Source organism: Colletotrichum truncatum (assembly GCF_014235925.2).
Source record: "Colletotrichum truncatum strain CMES1059 chromosome Unknown Contig_0004, whole genome shotgun sequence".
Classification (NCBI taxonomy): Eukaryota; Fungi; Ascomycota; class Sordariomycetes; order Glomerellales; family Glomerellaceae; genus Colletotrichum; species Colletotrichum truncatum.
Window position 1 is genome coordinate 1,964,264 of NW_027222401.1, and position 12,873 is coordinate 1,977,136.

General features: G+C 50.6%; 5 protein-coding genes across 5 annotated transcripts; 3 read left to right on the top strand and 2 right to left on the bottom strand.

Annotated features, from left to right (window-relative positions):
- Positions 1-11: 11 nt before the first annotated feature.
- CTRU02_207333 (pectinesterase precursor) lies at positions 12-1,340 on the top strand (the record flags this gene model as incomplete). Its single annotated transcript, XM_036719279.1, has 1 exon — positions 12-1,340. The coding sequence occupies one exon, from the start codon at positions 12-14 to the stop codon at positions 1,338-1,340; it is 1,329 nt and encodes a 442-aa protein (XP_036588986.1).
- Positions 1,341-1,575: 235 nt separating this feature from the next.
- CTRU02_207332 (phosphopantetheinyl transferase) lies at positions 1,576-2,711 on the bottom strand (the record flags this gene model as incomplete). Its single annotated transcript, XM_036719278.1, has 2 exons — positions 1,576-2,433; positions 2,628-2,711. 2 exons carry the CDS (start codon positions 2,709-2,711, stop codon positions 1,576-1,578), a joined length of 942 nt encoding a protein of 313 aa, XP_036588985.1.
- Positions 2,712-5,350: 2,639 nt separating this feature from the next.
- Positions 5,351-5,805, bottom strand: CTRU02_207334 (cytochrome c oxidase assembly protein; the record flags this gene model as incomplete). The annotated part of the gene is made up of 2 exons (XM_036719277.1): positions 5,351-5,718; positions 5,781-5,805. 2 exons carry the CDS (start codon positions 5,803-5,805, stop codon positions 5,351-5,353), a joined length of 393 nt encoding a protein of 130 aa, XP_036588984.1.
- A 690-nt stretch (positions 5,806-6,495) lies between these two features.
- Positions 6,496-8,718, top strand: CTRU02_207335 (lysosomal acid lipase cholesteryl ester hydrolase; the record flags this gene model as incomplete). The annotated part of the gene is made up of 5 exons (XM_036719276.1): positions 6,496-6,527; positions 6,622-6,731; positions 6,797-6,883; positions 6,956-7,251; positions 7,303-8,718. 5 exons carry the CDS (start codon positions 6,496-6,498, stop codon positions 8,716-8,718), a joined length of 1,941 nt encoding a protein of 646 aa, XP_036588983.1.
- A 1,943-nt stretch (positions 8,719-10,661) lies between these two features.
- Positions 10,662-11,844, top strand: CTRU02_207336 (parasitic phase-specific protein psp-1; the record flags this gene model as incomplete). Its single annotated transcript, XM_036719275.1, has 2 exons — positions 10,662-11,162; positions 11,251-11,844. 2 exons carry the CDS (start codon positions 10,662-10,664, stop codon positions 11,842-11,844), a joined length of 1,095 nt encoding a protein of 364 aa, XP_036588982.1.
- Between the last annotated feature and the right edge of the window lie 1,029 nt (positions 11,845-12,873).

The window sequence follows — 12,873 nt, forward strand, 5'->3', positions numbered from 1 at the left end:
AGGCTTTCACGATGGCTACCACCTCTAAGTGTTCGAAAGGGCCTAATGACGACGACTTGCCTAAGCGGCCACACTTGGAACTCTTCAACTACGATCCATCGGAGTCAAATCAGCTTTCCTTTCACATATTCTCTCAACTACCAGTGGAGCTCCGCCTGCTCGTATGGAACCACGCCCTCCGGTGCAATCGCTTGCTGCATGTGACTGTTGAGGAGGTGGGGGATAGAAATCTCTCTTGTCATACCAGATATACGCTCCTTAACGCCTTAGGTAGGCCTATGACCGGAAATCACTATAGAGTTGTCATAAAACCCCGAGGCCCATTCCTTTCAAGGCTTATGAGAGTAAACCGCGAGTCTCGAGAAGCCACCCTAGCTTTCTACCATGTGAAGCTACCATGCTACCTCGGATCCAATCCTCACAGCGAGAAGAGGACACTCTCACTGAACCTAGATTGGGATTACCTTAAAATCGCAGCCGGACCATCATGGAACAACATATTTATTGACTTCATCCACGACCTTCGCGCCCTGGACCCCCAAGGCCGTGGTCTCCAACACCTTGTCATCAATGACAACTTCAGTGCATCATCCACCAACAACGAATCTCACCCGAGAAGAGAAGATATCATGGCATTCGAGCCCCCTGGCATCGATAATACCGCTATGGAAGCTTTCGCGGCTACTGTGCGAAACCTCAAGAGCATTTGGTTCATGTGTGTCCATCCTGGTGGCCGCGCCCTCGATGTGCTGACCTATACCCACGCACACGTCTTCAACTACGGCTTTCCTATCTTTCCGGCCTTTACTTTCTTTGACCGTCCAACTCGGGACCCGCGAAACATTTCGCGCGATCTGCTGAAAGTATGGGGTGGCGTGCATGACCCACGCGAGAAACCTTTCGGCTGGCGGAGCCTGCTACGTAACCTCACTATCGACCCGGACGAGCTCGATCCGTCAGTGGACGTTCGTGTGATGATTGGTTCCAACCAGGAGTATAACGTCCGCAGCCGCGCGGATGCTATCGGGTACCTTCAGGAAGAGGACTTTGAGTGGCTGAGGCTGCAGTGGTGGTTCCGTGGCTGGGAGGGCGAAGGATGGAACGGTAACCGGCCAGCGGGATGCTTTGGAACGGCATCTGGACTGAGGCCTAGCTTGCCTAGTTTCGACGGCCCAGAAGTGCTTTCTGTGGCGCCACGTCCGGCGTTGGGATTCTGGTTGTTCCCCCCAGAGGCTTTTGGGGAGATGCGCGAAGAGGAGTCTCCAGGTTGGCTTAAGATCAAGGGAATTTTTAACTTGAGTAGCGATTGGCCTGATCTTGCACTTGCACACATAAACTGATGTCGGGTCGTGTTACTCTGTCAAATTATACAAGAAAAGCGAACAAATCGGTGAACCAAGTTGGTAAACAAGTTCTATCATGGTGTTTCCTAAGGTCAACATACGAGCAGTGTGTTTTCCATGATGCGGCTTCTGTTCAATTGGTAATTACTTGCCAAGCTAAAGTGCCGGGAAACCCGAGCTGAATGATCAGTTCAGATGACAAGCAATCGTCTTCAGATGTTTACTTGGTCAATTATCCCGAATTGGAATGAGACTCTCCGAAATTCAGCACTTCTTCTAAAGAAAGCATGGTAAATGGTCCCATCTCAAATGCCAGCCCGTCTTCTTTACGCTGCGGAGTCCGCACTGCTGTACAAGTCATATAATCCGGGCCTAGTGCTCTCAGACATACATTCGCATCATCAACCTTGGAACCCTTGAAGAGAATTTCATGATCTGTGACCGCCTCGCCAATGTCCTCAAACTTCTCTGCTGGGGTCGGTGGCCGAAACTTCTTAAATTGCAGATCTGCGAGCCACGGTGCAAGGAGCGCTTCGCCTGTCATCTTAACGTACGCCTCCCTCAAGCACCATAGAGCGTAGAAACATCGCAGCTTGAAGTCTGCGGCATCCTCTAACGACGCTCCTGGTTTCAAACCAGGCGGAATAGCCGAAAGGACCTGCCATTTGAGAAAGTTTGTCTCAGCTGGCGATAGAACGTCAGCATGCAAGTCTACGAAACGAGGCCAGCCCTCGTTTCTAAGCATCCCGTGGTCTCTCGTCCGGCGCTCCGAGGTGCACACTACGTCGACGCCGGCATCTACGGGGCCGTTGAGCGGGTCATAGCCGTGGACCGCAATGAGCGCGACAAGACCGGCCTGGTGGCTCACATTGAAACTCAGCGGGGTGGAGCCGTCAGCGGCACGGAAGACGGGTTTGGTTCGCTCGTCGCGGACGGCGGTGGCCGAGGACCAGGGAACACCGCAGAAACGACTGATGACGTAGCGTTTCAGGAGGTGCGAGCCCAGTGACAGCTTTGCGTCCCGAACGTGGTAGTACTTCAGTACGGCCTTGCGCTCATCGGCGTTGAGAAGAGCAAGGGCCCGGGATGCCTGTGTTTTGTGTCAGTTGGTCAGGTTGTTTCTTCAGGGGGTTGAAGTGAAGCAGATGAACTATCGGACCAAAAGAACAAAATTATTGGGGGAAAGATCTGATTGAGGAGAGGGGTCGGTTTGCAAGGAGAGCTACGAAACAGACAAGGGGTTCACGGGCGATTCTCGCTGAAGTGAAGAGGGAGCTTTCTTACTACTTGCTCGAGCTGCTTGGTTTCGGTGGCTTCTGGATACAAATTCCGAGTATCAAGGATCCACTGTATAATAGTTGGGGCCATCTTGATCGGTGTTGTGTTCGGTCGTTTGGTACAGTATTCCTTGACCTCGTAAATGCCGAGATGGGCGATATGCTGTCCGTCCACCCTATGGAACGCAAGTATCCAGTGTATCGATGAGGGATAGTAGTAAACAACTGTAGTTTTGACACCAGACCTTCCTAGCCCGAAGTAGATGCTGCAGCACCGAAAGGCCACCTCAAAAGCTTGTCGTCGTCACGAGAGGGGCAGGAAGAAGGCCACCAAAAAACCCCGTTTAAGGTTAGGGATTGCCTACCAACCGTTGGTAACACCTTATTGCCCCGCTACTCGGACGGAAGAAGGACGAAGAAGTGGGTGAGACGAGTGTAAAGTCCGCTTGCGGACAGAAACGTAAGCAATTGGACGACAAGGGCTGAAGCGAGAAATGCTTGGCTTGAAAACGCGGCTAGCCCAGCGGTAGTGATGGATCGATGATTTGCAATTTCAGGTTTCAGACATCAGGCCATGAGATCCTTGGGAGTTGCGAGTCGCTCCTGGTTTCATGGGGTTTTGGGGTTGGGAGAGGTTGGAGAAGACGAGGGTATGAAGTCGTTACAAGTTCTCGTTGGAGGGGTGCTGGGTGGGTGGAGGAGAGAGGTTGAGACGTTTCCACCGAAACCTGATGGGGCTGGTCAGTTCCCGGTCCCCCCCAACCTCCTACCGGAACAGGGACGGCCAACGCTTGCTAGCGTGCATTCTTGCAGGTGTGTGGTGCCAGTGGTTCACAAACTGCAGATCATACCGAGTGGAGGCTTGGTCTTGCCTTTGCCGCTTCCAAACCTTTTCTCGACTTCAACTCCACCGGCTTCTGATGGACGACTACTTGCTTCCTATAAAGCTTTCTCACCCGTCCTGCGATTTTTGAATTTCATCCTCCTCTTCTTTAGCGCAATTCTACTCTCTCCTTCTAGAATTCGCCACGCAGTCGAGTCCTCCACTCAAGCCCATAGATTCCTGCGTTTCTTCTCTCAATCAGCCTCCCCCGTTCCGCCGCCATGCTCGCTACGATCATCACACCACCGACAATTTATCATGCGCAGTGTTGAGCAGGCCAGGAGTGCCACTTTCGTTCCACCCGGATGTTCCCTTCCTCGGAAGTGTTGAGCTGAAGGTGTTGGGCAAAAGCTTCTTTCGATTTTCTTGTCTGGAGGCGGGGCATACCTGCCGGAAGACAAGTCGAGAATCAGTTTTTTCAAAACAACTTTTTACACCGCTGGAAGGATCCGCAGATACCTGAAGCGTTGATGATCCGTTCGAAGTTGCCACGCGCCGGGAAACGTGCAGCACAACTATCAATACCCGGCGCGGCTGGCCACGGATGATGAGAATCCGCTGGTAGGGCTGTGTGAGCCTGAAGTGACGGCGCCTCTCTCCTTGGCTCTTTGTTCCACCTGCCTCGCCTGGATCAGACTCTTCGTGAGTTAGAGGAAGGTTTGAGAAGGTGGGGCTTTATCCTGACTCGCCTGGCCTGGACTTCTTGTGAGTTTAGGAAAGGCTTGAGCCGGATGGGAATCGAGTGGATGACGCGTTCTTTTTTCTTTTCTTTTTATTCAAATCAGCCCATCATAACGCCGAGAGTTGGGCAAGCCTGATGAAGCGTAGGGGATGGGCTCGTACGCTTGTACGGGTCCGAAACTGCGTGGAAGGTCCCTTGCAAAGTCTGGACCTTTTCGTGGTGCGGGGGATTATGGTGCCCCAAGGGCATCAACCAACCAGACCTGGACGGACTAAAATACGGATATTAGCTGGAAGGAATAGGGCATGGGATGTGCATTTTTCGGAAGAGTTGTCCCAGAGAGTTGAAGAGGAACATAGGACACATTCGGCAGAAATATAATTCAATAATTACATGCGTATTTGAATCTGTTACAATCTTGTTTGGTGGAGTGACTACCTAACAGATGCGGCTTATTGATTCTTCGTGTGCGGCTGGTTTCAATCCCGGTCTACTTACTGGACTCTAGACTAAGATCATTACTTCCTTGACAAGTCCTCTTTGCTCTGTAAAGTGCGACTGAAACACCAAGTGGTGCTAGGGTTAATGTTTGGTGTCCTCCACCCCTACTTGGTATTGCTCTGTACTACTCAAATCTTTTGCAAAGAACAAAGAATCATCTTTGGATTTCCTTTTTCAACGCGCCATTGTGATATGAGTGGCTGAGATATTAGAACAAGTGATTGTACTTAATATCATTGTATATTTCTAGTCAAATATAGCTTACTGATGTTAGGTCTAGTGGCCGAGGCTACTAGATATTTCAGTTTGAACTTGATTGGCTGTTCAATCCGACAGTCCTCGAAATTCGTCACCTGCGTGCTTCGAGGAAGCCTTCTGGTTGAAAATATCCTCACAGGACAACGCTCGTGAATGATGGAGTGCCTGATTGCGACATTCCGCTTTTGGGCCAGAAGCTGACACAATCTTCCGGTAGTAAAGCCGTAGATTGAGCCGTGATATTCGCCATGAGCATTCCAAAGACATAACGCAGCCTATACTCGTACACTGGTAACTAGACCATTTTGTAAACTCCAAGACGCCTCCCGATGCCTCGCTCTTCAGATCATACACATAGCCTGTACAGTATCTCGTGCTGTTTGCTTCGCCGTGGAGTTGTAAGAGATCACTTCTTCTGCGCCGCGGCCTGCTCGGCGCGGTACTTCTCATTCTCAACCTCCCTCCAGTCCTTCGGCGCGGGCTCGTTGCCGTCCGTCTCGCCTCTGCCACCGGCGAAGGCGGGCCGTCCAGCGTACAGCTGGTAGCCCTTGCCGGCCTCGGCGTCGTTCATGGTCTTGTAGTTGACGGGCATGTTGCCACGGAAGCGCTTACGCATGTCGACCATACCGCGCTTGCATTCACCAAAACCCTTCTTAAGCTGCTGACACTTGGTGGGGAGAGTCTCGACGAGGGGCGAACGGAGGCAGTCGGAGGCGCTGTTGCGGTGGACCATCACGCAATCGGATTCCTGGAGACATTGCGCGAGGGCCTCGCCTGCAATTGAGTCAGTTTATACCATTAAAAAGTGCATTAAGTTGGCTATAGAGGTTACTCACGAAGTTCTTTGCAAGAGCTAGGCATGTTGACTATCTTGGGGGCATTCCCTTGGTGGATAGAGGCAGCTAAGTCGTGGTTCGACTTTGGAGCTTGCCGGAGCTTCGAGTTTGCGACAGAAGAAAAAAAACAGGCCCCCTGTGATTGGACAAAAGAAACAACCCACTCGGATGCAGCGGTTTCTGCAAGGTGTGAGAGCACAGAGCGGCCGCTAAGGTTGGTTTAGTGCCATGTCCCTGCAGTCCTTCAAGTCTCCGCTATTCAAGGATTCGGCTTGTCATTCAACCCGCTTTGCTCTCATACAAACCCCGTGCCCCCTTCTCTCATTCCTTAATTATTAAGGTACCTTGCCCGCTGCTGCGCTGGCACGCTGTCACTCTTTTGGGCCAAGAGTGTGACAGCACAGTACCTATGACCTCGACTTTCCTTGGGACCTTGACCTTTTTGAGAGCTCTCCCTCAGATGTATCTTCACATGTGACATCACCTCGCGCCCGACCACTTTCCAGATACATTTCTTTTCGCCATTCATTGCCAACAACCAGAAATACGGCCCGGTTTCTTAAGTTAAGCTTTAGGCCCCCCTCAGAAATTATAGTGATGATGCCTTGAAAGCTCCTTTCTTTTCCCACTTTAAGACATAATCGTTTTTGATTCGCGCCGGCAGTCCTTTATCGCATTATTTTGCATTCCCTGCCTGTTCGACCCTGTTCGAAAGATGCCTATCCCTTTCATCGGTCGACTAAACATGTAAGGGCTATCCCAAAGGCCAATCCATCTACTACTCACTCACTCCCTCCCTCTCTTCCCTTGACTCCAATATTTAGAAGCTTCAATGCTACGAATTCAACACCATGCTGATGGAACTGTATAGCGTCGAGTATGTGGCTTTGGTGGGCTCTTTTCTCCTGGTAGGACTTGAGGCTATTATTCGTGTCCTGACCTTAGCTCTGCGTACGTAAATGCGCATCCTTTGCCCGGATTGTGGCGTCCAACCTAGCTAACGTGGAGCTTCCCAGCGTCGCCGCTCATCTCGCTCTTTTATAGAGCGTCGCGTCGACTGTTTAATCGACTATCCACGCCGGCGCATAAACGTGCAGAGGAGCGCAAGAAGTGTCAGTTCTCCAGCCCTTGTTTCCTCCCTATGGTGCAATTGAGCTAACCCGAGTGTCGCATAGCTATTTCGACTTCCGTGAGGGATGCCTCCGATTTTGTCGATCTCTGCCGATTGTTCGGATACGAAGCTGAGGAGCACGTTACACAAACGAAGGATGGCTTCCTGCTTGGCCTCCACCGATTAGCGTGGAAGAAGGGAGAGGAGGGCCAAAAGGTGAACTGCGGCCCAAACAGCTTAAAGAAGAAGGTCGTGTACTTGCACCATGGCCTTCTCATGAACTCGGAAGTCTGGGTGTGCTTGACCGATGAGCAGAGATGCTTGCCTTTTGTGCTTGTTGAGAAGGGGTACGACGTCTGGGTAAGTGTTCCTAATGCATCCCACTAAGTACGGATCTGACGGTAACCGTAGCTGGGTAACAACCGCGGCAACAAATACTCAAAGAAGTCGGTCGCCCACTCGCCCAAGTCGCTGGAGTTCTGGAACTTTTCTATCGACGAGTTTGCGTTCCATGACATCCCCGACAGCATCGCCTATATTCTTGAGACAACAGACCAGGAAAGCTTATCGTATATTGGATTCTCTCAGGGAACTGCGCAAGCCTTCGCCACGCTCGCCATCCACCCTAAGCTAAACCAGCAGGTCAACGTTTTCATTGCCTTGGCACCTGCTATGTCGCCAGCTGGTCTTTCTAATGGCATCGTAGACGCTTTGGTCAAGGCATCACCCCAGGTACTGTTTCTCCTCTTCGGCCGCCGGTCTATTTTGAGTTCCGCAACGATGTGGCAGTCCATTCTTTATCCGCCAATCTTCGTACGCGCTATCGATGTTGGACTTTCTTTCTTGTTCAACTGGCAAACGAAGAATATCTCACTTAGCCAGAAACTCGCCGCTTATCCCCATCTCTACTCGTTCACTAGCACAAAGAGTGTGGTTCATTGGTTCCAAATTATCCGCAACAAATCGTTCCAGATGTACGACGACGATGTCCACCCGCCTGTGTCTATTAGCTCATCGAGCAAGTACACCAAAGTCGCCAAGTATCCAACGCGAAACATCAAGACACCCATCGTGCTTGTTTATGGCGGCAGCGACTCGTTGGTCGACATCAAAGTCATGCTCAAGGAGCTCCCAAGTCAAACTGTAGCCACCGAGATCCCCCACTACGAGCACCTTGACTTCCTCTGGGGCCGCGACGTTGATGCCCAAGTCTTCCCCCATGTTTTCGATGCCCTTGACAGCTTCACAGACGCCCAACACTCAAAGGAAGAATATGCCCGGTATCAATTGGCGAGACAGGAAAGTCTCCTTGGCTCTGGGAACGCGTATCGACATGCTGCTAAGGACAGCGATGTATCTGCAAGCGAGGCTTCCAACGCGGTGGACGAACCTCAACATAGAAACGGTACGGAAAGCCCGCTTTCTTATAAGTCTCGAGAACGACGATCGGGGATTCCCTCTCCACAAGTGACCACGCGGATGAGAACTCCGTATTCTCAGGTTGTAGCTAACGACGACGACGTTCTTTCTTCACCGGATAGGCCCGACAGCCATACGACGAATCCAGACGGCAAGAGCGACGGCCCACTAGACACTCGCGAGTCACCCACGGCGAAGCTCAAGGGAATTGGTGTACGACGAGGTAGTGGAGGAAGCCATTTGAGCTTGGATAGCATGCGCGAGGGTAAGGGCATCAGCTTGGGTACGAGTAAGGCTCTCGGAGGAGTCGTGACGAAGAGTGGAATTGATGCAAGGGGGTTGGGCAACGCTGGCGTGGACGAGGCTAAGAGTGGGAAGAAGAAGAAGCGGGTTACAGTAGCTCCATAGGCTTGATGTCCGGGAGTGGAAGAAATTGGGCGTTCCAAAGTTGGAATACAGCACACTTGACAGATGTAGTGTTGATCTTGTACTTGTACCGCTGTGTCATTCTAATCAATAGCAAACAAGGTTGCTAGCCTAGCTATGTGGAAGGAACGCTAGTATCAGTCTTCACGATGCATTATTCAGCATACAAGAGCGGAGAGAACAGTACAGAATCCGGCCATGGCGGGTATATGTTTGGCAGTAGTACGCGAATGAGGGCAGTGTCCGAAATCTGCCTCTCTTCCAAAGCAAAGCACACGCCCAACACTACTATCTTAGCCCAGTGCAGGCTTCTCACTTTCTCACACAGGAGCCTTAGGTAACAAAAACGATTTGAGGTAATTTGAATAATTCGTACACGGCCGTTTTTCTCAATGTACTTTTGAACTTGAAAACTACCTGCCAACCTTCTCATCGTGTCTATTACCTTCTACTCTTCGCTTTCACGCGCATGCATGAACTTTGAAGTGGTGGCTCGCAGTGAGGAGTGTCTCTATGAGGATGGCAAGAGGTTGGGCTGTGGCCGCAAACAGAGAAGGTTGTACCGTGTCTTCCCGTAATTCAAAGTTTAGAGAATTATTTATAGTTAAGAGTTGTGCCACTCCAAGAATAGCATGGTTTTTGTTCTTGCCACTTCTGGACCTGAATGGATTAACATTACCGACCGGCATGGATCTGTAGCATTTCGGCAGAGTCGTATGGGCCGCATGTCTTTGATGCCTCGAGAGTTGGCAGATTTCACGTAGCTCGTTAGAGCTTAACTTGTGTGTCGTCCCCATTTATAGGTGTGTCTGTAGCTGCTGTGTAGGCTGCTAATGTATTCCTACCAAACAAACGTTGGAATAAAGTCGGACAATATGCAATATAGGAACACACCGTGGCCTCGCGGTGGGTAATACAACTAAATATTGTCCCACTTCCAGTCATACAATTCTTTGCCAAGTCCATCTCGGGACACCTAGCATCCGAGCCGGCAAACCTACAGCGTAGCATCTGATGAGTAGCGTCGAACACCCCAGGTTTACCCCATGATCTTTCTTATAAACTACGTATTTTGACAAGACATTAGCGGTTCGACTAGGAAGCGTAGCCCAGAAGCGAATAGCGCTGTCATGCTCGGCCAGTCATGAAATTCGGAGTTGGTATGTTCTGAGCCTCCTCACATGTTAATCAACCTCTACTGATGCCTATTCGTCACTACTTATATTGACGGTAATCTCTTCAGGGGCCGGGAGAGAAAACGTTCGGTGATGAGAAGTTATTTGAAACATATGGGTGGGCACTGTATTGTCGAAAGTAGGCCAATATTGGCTGAGGGGGTTCTGCAAGATAGCTGATACGAGCTTGAACTTTTGTATTCTAACATCTCAGAGTGCCATCTGCAGCCAGAATCATCGCAGCCCCTTGGCTACCAGGGTTGTTGTCTGCAGTAAACATCTTGGACATTGAGCCTAGCCAGCCACCGGTCGAGTGGCTCACAACACTTTTGTACCAACGTCGATTAGACTTCGGCGCTGTCTCCTTTTACCATAAAGGTATCGCAGCAAACCGGTAAAATATAACACTTTCATCTTGTATTTTTGCAGTTGCGCACCCGATATAGTTCGTCATTGGATTGTGAACTAAAGCCTTCTTTCCTTCGGTTCGCTTCTGGGCGTTTGCCATGGTACGCAAGATCAATCCCATCTCCAGTAACACCATTGTAGCTCACCTTTCTCCGAAATAGGTGAGTGGAGTGCATATGAAGTGACCGTTGTTGCCTCTCTATCTTTTCCTCTTATCTTTCATTCATCTCACAATTCAAACCACGGCTTGAACGAGAATTGCCCAAAGAGGAACAGTACAATTCACGTAACCAACCCAGCACCCAAAAAATAGACCAAAACAACAGACACAAACCGCCCAAAATGAGTCTCCTCGACGATCCCGCTGCGTCCCTCTTCGAAAACCCTGCAGCATCTCTCTTCGACAGTGGTGCGTACGATCTAAGCTTCTACAACCAAATCTACTTGATGATGCAATACTGCCTCAACAACCCCAAAAACCCGCACTGCGAGTTCATTCCCAGCTACTACATGTACAAGATCGACCTCGTCCCCAATGCCATCTTCGCAGGCATCTTCGGCGCCTCCTTCATCGCCTTTGCGGCCACCTACGCCTTCACTCGCCGGGGTCACGGCTTCAATATCGCCATGATGCTCGGCGTGACCTGCGAAATCCTGGGGTATGCTGGCCGCCTCATGAGCTGGAACAACCCTTGGCGAAAGGCGCCTTTTCTCATGCAGATCTGCTGCCTGACCATCGGTCCGACTTTTTTTGCAGCTGCCATCTACTTCTGCCTCTGCCGCGTCGTCAAAGTCTTTGGTGCCTCGAATTCAAGAATCGCACCGGAGTGGTACACAAGAATAGTAAGTCACCCACTTCCCAACTCTGGCACTTGAGGAAACAACAAAAAAAGGGGGGGGGGAGGAATGCCAAAGCTAACATGATCTATAGTTCATCCCTTGTGATTTGATCTCGTTAATTCTCCAAGCTGCCGGCGGCACCGTCGCTTCCGTCGCGAACCACAACGGTGAATCCACCGACAAGGGCGACAAAGTCATGATTGCCGGTCTCTGCTTCCAAGTCTTCACCCTGCTCATCTTCATGATTGTGGCGGGTGACTTCGCCATAAGCACCTGGCGCCGCAGTCGCGCCGTGCGTAACAACGACAACAACAGCAATAACCAGGCGATTCAAGAAGTTCTCGACCGCGACGCCGCAATCTTTGGCCACCTGTGCTCCTCGTGGCGCTTCCGCTTTTTCCTCGGTGCGCTGACCTTATCTACGGTGTGCATCTTCTGGCGCTGTGTCTTTCGCATCGCGGAGTTGAGCCGTGGATGGACGGGCCCGTTGATGGAACGGCAGGACCTTTTCGTTGGATTTGAGGGTGTCATGATTATCATAGCCGTGGTTGGACTCAACTTCTTCCATCCTGGCTTCTGCTCTAAAGAACTCTTTGGAGGTAGAAACACGGACAAGAACGCGCCCTTCTTCGAGGGACAAAGCACCCACGAGTTGGTGGCTACCAAGGTGGTTTCTGGCTGTTGATGGGGGAAGGGATAAAGGGTGAGAAGTCGCGAGGATTAGTTGATAAAGTTTGGGCTATTTTTGTTGGGGATTGGACGTTGATGTTATGAAGATGATAGTTCAAGGCAAACCAACAGAACGAAAAGACTTTACAATATCGATCCTAAGAGCACAAGTGATACTTTAATACTGCCTTTGCAACCGGTCCAGGATGTCGTCATCTTACTACAGTCCTGTTCACTCATTGCGCAAAGACAAGTGCAAGCAGTATTGAAGACATATTCTTGATTTGTCTACGTAATACCCATGAAGGGCAAACAGCTATTTCGAACGATGGTCGCCACATCAGGCTGCATCATCTCAATATTTTCAATACGTAGAGTGGATTCTTTCCCCTCTAGACATTATGTTTTTTTTTCTTTGCCTACTTGCCGTTTTCCATTGCACCTGCGCCTCATGCCTGATAGCCTCAGGCCGAATCACTTGTAAAAGTAACGCAAAGAGGGGGTATCGTGCAAACGCCGCCCAAAGCCCTCCTCACCAGGCTCTTTCAACCTTTGAGGGATACGCGGATTATGTAAAAGACGAAAAAGGGAACATTATTGCTTGATGCAAAAGAAAAAGGGGTAGAAGCTCAGTCACTCGTACAAGTGCTGGAAAGGGGGATTACGATAGATGGAGAAACAGTCATGCTAGGCTCCACCCACTTTGCTAACTAAATCGAGACGTTGCCTAGAGGCAAGATCTTGGACGGATCGCCGGTGAAACGATTGTGATAGTCGACAATGCCCTGTGCAATGCTAGGGAAATCTTTGATGTTCTGTGCTCTCATCTCTTGGAGGAGCTTGCGCAGCCCATCGTTGTACTGTGCCTTTTCAGCCCCATCAAGCTGGGTGCCGCCAAGCTGGAGGAGGATCTGGTCGTCTAGAACGTTGGGGGCGACCGTCAGCGTTCAACATGTCTCGAAAACATGTGACGTTGTCAGCAGTCCTTGCGGGGCGAAGGCGACCTACCCGGCAGCTTCATGGCCTCGAAGTGCTGGTAAATGCA